The sequence below is a fragment of the Pundamilia nyererei genome, unplaced genomic scaffold, assembly GCF_000239375.1.
Source record: "Pundamilia nyererei isolate P.nyererei 1_Seehausen unplaced genomic scaffold, PunNye1.0 scaffold00011, whole genome shotgun sequence".
In the NCBI taxonomy this organism is placed as follows: Eukaryota; Metazoa; Chordata; class Actinopteri; order Cichliformes; family Cichlidae; genus Pundamilia; species Pundamilia nyererei.
In genome coordinates, this window is record NW_005187412.1 from 1,802,343 (window position 1) to 1,812,295 (window position 9,953).

At 38.8% G+C, this 9,953-nt stretch overlaps 1 protein-coding gene across 7 annotated transcripts in view; it reads left to right on the forward strand.

Moving 5' to 3' along the window:
• LOC102195833 (protein diaphanous homolog 3) overlaps positions 1-9,953 on the forward strand; it is a 166,274-nt gene that overhangs the window by 106,743 nt on the left and 49,578 nt on the right. For 6 of the 7 annotated variants that reach the window (XM_005724171.1, XM_005724174.1, XM_005724175.1 and 3 more), the window contains 2 exons: positions 8,041-8,136; positions 8,758-8,820. In XM_005724171.1, the coding sequence (XP_005724228.1) occupies positions 8,041-8,136; positions 8,758-8,820 (159 nt within the window). The remainder of the gene's footprint in view (positions 1-8,040; positions 8,137-8,757; positions 8,821-9,953) is intronic. The other variant, XM_005724176.1, reaches the window with a different exon arrangement.

A 9,953-nucleotide genomic window follows, 5' to 3' on the forward strand; every position in this document is an offset into this window, starting at 1 on the left:
GTGAGTGAGTGAGAGAAAAATAGACTCTGCACCCACACCAGACACACAGTATAACAGTTAGGTGTGAGAAAAATTACCTTACGAGTTGATGACGCTTGTTACCAAGTACAGTGAGAGCTTCCCAGTAAGTCATCCAAGACAAACCAGTAGTGGACATAATGCAGTCCGTTGAGACCCCACGGTACAATATAATCACAATACTTAACTCAAGAGACAACATGAATGGTTTTAAATATTTTTGCAATGTGCTGAGTATTGGAAACAATATATATAGCAATTTCTTTATTTTGACCTTTTTTTTCCCACCTGCGTTTTATATCCCCAAAGGCACAATTTGTCAGTGTCCGTTTCATTTCGTACAATACAGTAATCAGTCTCCTCTTCACACTTAAGCCATTTTTGTTGCAGCAAAATTGCTCCTGGATTGCTGGATTGTCAAATAGACATACTGACCAACATTGTCATTTAAACCAAGAGTGTTGCATGTGTCATGAAAAACTGCTCTGAGTTCCAGTGTAGTCTAACTAAATGCAAATGCATGGACTTCTGTACTGTTATTTTAAGCACGAGATAACAGTCAACAGTTCTTTGTGAGATAATGAGCCACACATAAGTGTAATTTTCAATTCAATTTTATTTATACAGCACCAAATCACAGCAACAGTTGTCTCAAGGCGTTTCATATTGTAAAGTAGACCCTACAATAATACACACAGAGGAAAACCCAACAATCATATTGACCCCCCTAGGAGCAAGCGTTTTGGCAAGAGTGGGAAGGAAAAACTCCCTTTTTAACAGGAAAAAACCTCCAGCAGAACCAGGCTCAGGGAGGGGTGGCCATCTGGCGTTGACCAATTGGGTGAGAGAAGGAAGACAGGACAAAAGATGCTGTGGAAGAGAGCCAGAGATTAATAATAAGTGAACAAGTGAACCCTTCCTGCTGTACTTGACTTGAGAGCCTGGGTACGACTGTGTCCATGGGGAGGAAGGGGGGGTTGTCCACACATACACTCAGCAGCACCAACGGTGGACTGAATAGGCAATGAGTTTTATTCTTTCAGTATGAAAACATTTAGTTTGTTTTTGAATTGTATATAATAAAATATCAATATGTGGTGTCATACAAAAGCAGACATCATGAAACAAATTAAATCCAAACGAAATCATTCATATAATAATAAATGTGGGGACTGGAACTAGATTGTTAGCAGGAAATATTTTGGGTGTTGTCAGCTCTGGCATTCAGCCTCCATAGATTAGGATCTTCGTCAACTTTGTAGGTTCTTATGTTCCTCAGGTTCTACCCGGATATTTTTGCAGTGTGATGTGAAGAGAGATCTTCTGTTGTTGGTTTGTTGTTTGTTTTGTTTTTTGCATGTCTGCAAAAGTCTTTACGCTGGGCAAAATTACACAACATGAAAGTTCAGTCCTAAGGGCTTATTATATTGTAACAAGATGATTAATATTATTCAATCAAGGCATATTATCACAATTGTAACATTTGTCTTTATCTCTTTCCTTTTCCTTACCATAGTTTTCAGAATTGTAACTGCCTTGATTCATCTGACAGTCACGTTGGGTGCTATTCTGATCGGTTAATGTGTTTTTAGCAATGGTGCCATAGTAACATAGGAGCTATATGAAAACTTTGCCTTGCAATAAGCCTCTTCTTCTCCACTCAGAGTATCAAAGTGAAGTCTAAGTGGGTGTTCAATGTAGAGAAAGGTAGCTGACTAGCCTTGCTGCACCATTTGTCTTCTAAGTGTTCAAGGGAACACCGTGGTGGGCCTGCATTCATTGTACTCAGGCATGCCATTTTCTCTCCTTAGCTTTTCTATCCCAGCCCAATTGACCCTATTTCGTTCCTTGCTCCGGCCCACCTCAGCTACACACTGCTACGACTGGGTCATCGTCCTGATGATAAGTGCTACATCCTGTTGAGTGAAGTGGCGGGAGACATTAGTCTGGGTCTGAATAAAGGGTAGACACTGACACAAGGACAGATTACTTGTCCAGACAATGGAAAACGCCAGTTTGAACAGGCTCTGATTAAATAGATGGTGATTGAAGTTTCACTTCAGACAGGAGGATAACTATTGCTTTTTCCCAGAGGTAGAGGTTCAGTTTAGACTTTATTCTGCTTCCAGAGTCTATTCTTTTGTTTTCTGGGAGAGTAAACCATGTTTGGCTTTTATCATCTTGTTCATTTGACCTTTTCAATTGTATTTCTACATTTGCACTTTACTTTCACATACGTAACATAAATTAAAAAAAACGTTCACATATTTTTTTTCTATCTTCCCAACAAAGCACAGTAGTAAGCTTGACACATTTTATTAGAGCTCATTTGCAACTTACTGATATCTTTCAGCACAAAAACACAGGACTTCAAGCTTATTATTAAGTTTCACTGATGAAATTGTGAGCTTGTAGCATTTACTATTATTAAGCTTTTAAACAGATATAAAGAAAGCCTAGACTAGTTCTCAGAAGTGTCTGCATTGATATAGGTTTCTGTGTACTTTGCACACCTGTCCTGAAAGCCCTGATCCCCAGAATAGAAAGAGGGAGGCAAATTGTGCACATCAGAGCCGGGATGCGACTCAGTCATTGTCCTATCCCTTTCAGCAATCTTAGTTCTCCTGCCACTTCCTCCTCAACACCACCTTTAAGATCTGAATGACTCTTTCAAACCCATTTCACAGCTGGGAGCTTGACTAATATTCTGCTGCCATGTGTTTCCCCTCCATTACAAATCATGTGACATGTCTGTGATTGCTCTCTCTCCAAGTTTGTGAGCACGTGGGTGTAAGTATATAAATATATGTTATGATTTTCAGTGTTGGGATGTCTGAAAGAACCTCTTGTCTACATTGTATAAAGCAGTTTTCTGTCTCGGCCTTTTTGAGTTGCATCTGATTGATGTGTAAAATTGGACTGTTTTTGCTCCCATATATTCCTGAGGCGGGAGATCTGAGTGGGTTTCGTTTTTCCTCGCCTCCCGAGGCACACAAAGCGTTTCATGTTCTTGTGGGTTGGAGTCAAACGGAGTACTACACATGAAGGCGAACACTGCAGGTTGCGATAGATTGATCTTCTCCTTTTTGCTTGTTTTCTGTCTTGTGTGTATTTTTTCTCTCTCGTGCGTCTGTGTGTGTTGTAGCGAGCGCAAAGCTTGCTGTCTGTGATGAATTGCTACAGCACTGGAGACAAATTTGGACGTCGAGGGGCGTTGGTTTTGCTCAGAAACTGTAGCTGCCTCCACGCTCTGCGTAATGATGAAGAACTAGGCACATATCAGCCAGAGGAGTGCAACTGCTGTAAATGAAAAGCACAACAAACACACACATTGGAGCAGACAGACAAGGAAGTGGGCCATTATACATCTACTGTGTGCGTGTGTTTGTAGTCACAGCTTGGTGAAGGGCTTTGGTACAACCATAGCCAACTACCACTGGGATCTTCTGTCCTCAATACAAAACCCTGAGCCTATTGGCACTTTTTTTAGGTTAGTTTTAAGTATAATAAGAAAATTTCAGTTTGTAGGCCCCAAGATGGTTACAGGTAATCTCTCGTGAAAGTGTTTCAGATGGAAAAAGAAGCACAAACCTTGTAGGCATGTTAGACCTGGTTAAACATTATATTCAGTCTCAGAAATCATTAACAGTTCTTAAATCTTTTTTCACATTTATATAAAGCAGTTTGTGTGAAAAATGACTTTCTCTAAGAGAAAGAAGGAAGGAGCTACAGGTTTATCAGTTCTAGTCAGTTTTAAATTTTAATTATGTATTCTGTTACAGTCTATAAAGCTGGCTAGTCTCAGAGCAGCAGAGCGGATCAATCACTGTGTGGTCGGCAGAAACACTTGCTTGCTATAGGATTTTCTTGTGCTATTTAAAAAAAAAAAAAAAGTATTATTTTGTATATCCTTTGAGACACCCTCAACTCACTAAAGGTCAGTATATTGGAGCTTGCAGATCAGTTCTTGTTCTTCACTAAAGTTAGTTGACTCTCAAATGGTATCTCAAAATTCCTTTTTCCTAGGCTACAGTTTTAAGCATAACCAAGATCTTTCTTGCAGATATTCTTTCTACTTAATACTGCAATCCAAAATAACCGTGGGGAGAGTTAATCAATGTGATCAATGCAGAAGGTGGTTGATAAGACATACTGTTGATTGACTGGAATATAATAATGAATACAAAAATAGAAAAAAAGATTTGTAACTCTATATGGAATTCAAAACTGGTGTCTGACATTTCAATAGCAAATGTTAGACCAGGGGTCGGCAACCTGCAGCTCTTGAGTCCTTATAGTGCGGCACTGCGTGGTTTGGGAAAATAAATTAGAAGTATTTAGCTGAAATGTAATTTATTTATGTTAGTTCTTTTTTAACTTGTAGTTCTAAATTGGAAGATTATTGTGATATTGAAATATAAAAATAAAATTATATTCTATTATTTTTTTCATCGCTCAAAATAAGCGTCACACTCGCGGAAGCCGGTTTACCCGCCGAAACGGCGTGCATTTATCGAGACTTTCAACCCCAGGTAGGCCAATTATGGATCTTCGGATCCACATTATGTCAGCAGCTGTTCTCCACCGTGGACTATGTTAAAAACAAAGACCGCTCACGCCTCACAGACGACAGCTTACAGTCCTGCGTAAAGATGAAGTGACTTCGTACAGACGCTGTGCGCAGAGGTTCAAGAGCAGAGGTCCCATTGTAAACATACCATAGCAGACCCGACGATGTTTGCATGAACATGCTTTTCAGCACCTCTTTAATTAAAGGCCACTTTTCACACACGGTTGCTGTACGCTTACAGCCGGCTGTAGCTTTTTCGCTCACAGCACGACACACACCAACACAGATAGCACAGAGGTTAAGGCGGCGAGGCGTGATTGTGGGTGCCGCTCAGGTGCGTTCGCCTCCCCTGCAGCGGCGCTGCAGACCACGCCCCGCCACACACATTAACCAGGTAAAATACATATTTAGGCAGAATTTTGCAAATATCTATTTTTCTTTTTTTTTTCTTTTTTTAGCAGCATAGTACTGTTTTTCCAATTATTATTATTTTTTTTAAAAGTCAGATCAAGGCTTCAAAAGCCCAAAGGCGATATAAGGGTGGCAGCTCACAACAGTTTTTGTTTGCTGGATCATTTTAGTTCAGCTGGGTGTCTTTCCTTTTGTTATATTTCTTTAAGAGTTCAAAATGTGTTAATTACATAAATAAAATGTAATTTTCTCTGTAGCACTTCATGAATTTCACAAGCAACACACCTTAGTTGTTCACACAAAGCATAAAGGTAAAAAAACAATATATACGGTGTTATCTTCATTTTAGATGTCAAAAAGTATTTGCGGCTCCCAGTGTTTTCTTTTGCGTGGAAACCGGGTCCAAATGGCTCTTTTTGGGTGTTAAAGGTTGGTGTGTTAGACCCACCCAAAAAGAGTTATAGTTGATGGGTCATATTTGATTGGTCTAGCTAATAAACTTAAAGTTAAATGCACCTGAGTGCATCAATTATTACAATAATTAGGTTACATGCTACTGTTCTGGACTATAATGCTGTCGCCAACATATGCACAAATGGGATTACTGTACCCATATGTGCTTTAATATGAATATTAAATATTTTATATCTCGTAGAATGCCAGGACCTTTGGACCAATAAAGGTCCAAGTAGAGTTGCAGAGTCCCAGTTGCAGTCATAGAATTTGATTTTATTTTCTTTCTCCTCTGGTGTGTGTTATTTTTCCACGGGGAATCAAGCGAAATGAAGGAGTGAGAAAAATACACAGAACCTTAATCAAAGCAAAGTCCTCCTACCTTTCACTAAATCAGTGGTGGGACTCAGTAGTCACACCTTGGTTGATGGTACATCTTGGCCAAGCTATGAAGTAGCTTATGAAAAAAAGCTGTACCAACTTTTCTAGGGCATTGCACTCTGATTAAGTTGACTTGTACTTGCCTAAGTAAAGCAACAGTTAAACAGTGCTTATTTTCATTTGAAATGTAAAAATATTTTTAAAAAAATGTCATATGATTGTCAAAGTTATGCAACCCTGTGGTCAGTGAACTTCACTGAATAGGCCAGCGTTATTGTTTGCATGTCACAATAGAATTAAGAAAAGCAATTAAAAAGCTTTTTGTAACCTGACTTGCTATGTTGCATTTTATAAATATGATGCAATATGGTGTTTGTTAAGTACATCCAGTAAGTTAATATTTAAGTTAACCTTTGGTTAGTGCTTAACTTAGACAGAGAAACAGCTGATGGATAAACAGTGCCACTCAGTAATTAATTATTAAAAAATGACTTGGATATAGAAAACCACATACTTCATGTCTGATTGTACGTAGAGGAAAATAACGTGACCTGAACTAAGGGAGAAAAGCTTTTCATATTTGCAAGGAAGCTTGACAAAACAATTAAAATTTTATAGGCAACTCACACCACAGCATTTAAAAGAAAACACCCCCACACACATTAGCATGGCAAACACAGTGTATTTTGTCCCTTTACATGCCCATATAGTATACCTGGCTGTTGGCTGTTTTTCTTTCTATTTTCAACGCATATTACTGGTCGGGTCTATCATTTCCCTCAGGTGTCAGGGCCAGGTTTTCAGTTCCACCAACCAAAAACACCATGATTTAAATGTCAAAGTATTTCCCTTTCAACACATTATCAGCATTCTGGTAGTTTCTCTGCTACTACAAAGCAAGGATTCGATCTTTTAAGTCAAAAAAATAATTAAATACTCTGAAACACGATGTTCACAACTTTGATGTATTTCAGTTTCATAACATTCTGTTCATTCCCTTATACTCTTGAACCACTTCTTATTTCTTTTATTTTGCTAGTGATTTACTGAATCTCCAGACATGCATGGAGCAGTATATAAGGCAAAACAGAACTTGTACTCTCTTAGGCAGCTTTCTTGCCATCTCTTTAAGTAGCCTTCAGGTATAGTTCTCCGAGCTTCTTGAAGAACATTCAAAACTCTGCCTGTGTTGGCTGCCTTTTGTTCTGTTCTCTGATGATCCCACGCTGCTTACATTGGCAGTGTGCTTGGGATCATTGTCGTGTTAACAAATTGAGCTGTTGCCAATCAGGTGTTGGTATTGAATCGTGGATCATAGCTGATGGTACTTTTCTCCATTTGTGATTAATTAATTTTGACAAGGTTCCTAACACTATTGGTTTAACTCCATGCCCAAACCATGACAGAGCCTCCATAACCTGGCTACAGACACTCAGTGTTTTTCCTGTCTCCTGACTTTCTGAGTACATATTGATGACGATTTGATACAAATATTTTACTTTGTGCAGACCAGTTCTTGTGTAATTTGGCATTCCTCAACGTTTTCATCCCATTTCCCTTAAAAATGGCGTATTATCAGCCAACAGTTCACTGAAACTATTGATGAACAGTAGATGCATCAACTAAAGGGCACAAAGATGGGAACAAATGATGTGTCTTAGTGACAGGCTGCTAGTAACAAAGTGCCTAAAGATACAGTTTAATGCATGTAGACACAACACTGGTTCATCCTTTTTGGTACCTTTTTTGTGCTTGAATGATTCATAGATCAGTGTTAAGTAGTTCAACACACACACACACACACACACACACACACACACACACACACACACAAAACATTCCTCTAAAGATGGTCAGCTACAAGGACTGGACTGATAGTGAGTGAGCCAATTCCAAAAGAAATTTTGAAATATCTTCTGAAAGGCTGAAGGCTTTTGTTTAAGACCACTTTAAAAATTACATGAAATTCTGTGGCTGTTTATAAGAACTTGCTGACTTACAGTATGCAGGACTTGGACCTAGATTCTTCATATATTGGACATATAACCTTATAGTAGGCATGATGTAATGTGTATGTACTCTAAATTGACACAGTCAGTATAGGCAAACTAAACAAAATTACACGTTATAGAATTTAGTTTCTTCCCCTCTTGCATTTCTTCTAAAATCCCTTTTTTTTTTCCTTCTTTTTTTTTGGGCATTTTTAGAGAATGATGAGACAGGTGTGATGGATAGTTTGCTGGAAGCCCTACAGTCAGGAGCTGCATTCAGAGACCGCAGGAAGAGAGCGCCAAGACCCAGAGGTGAGTCTAATATCCCACATTTATACGGAACGACCCACACACACAGAAACCAAGTACACACACTGTCTGGCAAAACACTGATGGAATTCCAATCAGATGTTTAAATAATGACTTCTAGCTCTAACCTGTCACCTTCATGCATTTATATTTTTTCTTATTTTGTTTTTAAAAGTTGAGCAAATTGAATGCATCCTCAGGTTCTTATGTTTTAGCTTCATTTTCTCTCATTCTCAGTAAATTGCAAAATACACTGGTTTGTTGTTTGTACACATTCTTGCCAGCAGCGCAGCGCCAGAGAGTCTTCAGCTGACACAATTCCTACAACTGTTTGATGTGTGGATCTTGTTTTTCCCCCCCTCTGGGTTTCTTCATTCCAAACGAAAGATGTGAAAAATTAAATGTAAATCCCAGATGTGATTTGAACGCGTTTGGAAATGATTGGTGACTAAACATTGACACTGGCACCTTAAACTTATTAGCTGTACCTTGAAAAACATTATTTCTTGTTAATGAACTTCACTTCACAGCTGTTCATCACTGGGCCAATGCCGTCACATCATCGTTCTAATCCCACTTAGTACTGTACATGTTGGCATTATTTGTCCGCTGCCCTCCTTACAGATAACCACCACCAGACGATCAGCCCCAGCTCCTTCCGCCAGGTCCTCAGGCCTGTTAATTATGGTAAAAACACAAGATAAAAAAAACTGTTAGCGCTGAACGTGCTTTAGGCTTCATCTTTCATCTGCTCTTGGAAATCAGCCTTAAACTGCTCTTGCATGTGTTATATTGTAAATTCATATATGTTCTGCCTTTTTGTGTGTTAAGTCACCTTGTTATTTGTTCCTTTCGCTTTTTGTGACCTTGCGTGTTCTTTCTGCAATTATGCAAGACTATTGTTAAAGCAATTTGAGTCGGTGCTATGTGTGGATGTTAAGAAAGTTAGGATTGAAATTCTCTGAAAGTAGTGTGTGGGCTGTTCTGGTGGCTCAGTTTGATAAGGCTCCTAAATTGTGTAGTAAGTGAAGCATTTTGAATGCAGTGTTTTTGTAGTAGCCGGGTTCTTTCACATTCTTTAAATCCAGGAGAGAATAACATTTTTCTTTGGAATTTATCAAGTCTGACCTATGGACTGTGTGTTTCTGAAGAGTGCTGAGGCATACAGATAAAGTGCTATGATACACGTTGGATATAAGCCACTTGTAGCCTAGATTGCTTCAGGTATTTAATATTCATCATCGTCATTTAGTACGTTCATATTATTGTTTTAATGTTAAGACATCTATCTGTATGATGTCCTTAGAATGGCGATTGGATTGGCTACTAATTATGCTAAATTCAGTTATCCTATATTACTCATACTTGTGAACAGATATTGTGCGTTTAGCTGTAAACAACAGCTTTCTTTTGTCAAAGGTTCTGCAATCATCGCCAAAGCACTTAAAAATTTATTCTGTAACCCTATTACCTCTTATTATTTGTAATTGGAATCCCAGTCGGCCAAGTGCAGGCACACATGAATAAAATTATTCACGCTCAATCCACCCACATCATTGATGGCAATGATAAAGGGCCTGGCTCTGTTGTTCTGCTACAGCTTATCTGAAATTAGATTGGAAAGGGATGAGGGGGAGGGATATATATAGGGTGGGAGGAAAGAGACAGATGTGGCTGTAACATAAGAAATGGAGAGAAATGGCGTGAGATAGAGCCACTTGGTAAGGGCGAAAGTTAGGAATAATGTGAGAGAGAAAAATGGACTCAGTGCAATGTGTGTGTGTGTGTGTGTGTGTGTGTGTGTGTGTGTGTGTGTGTGT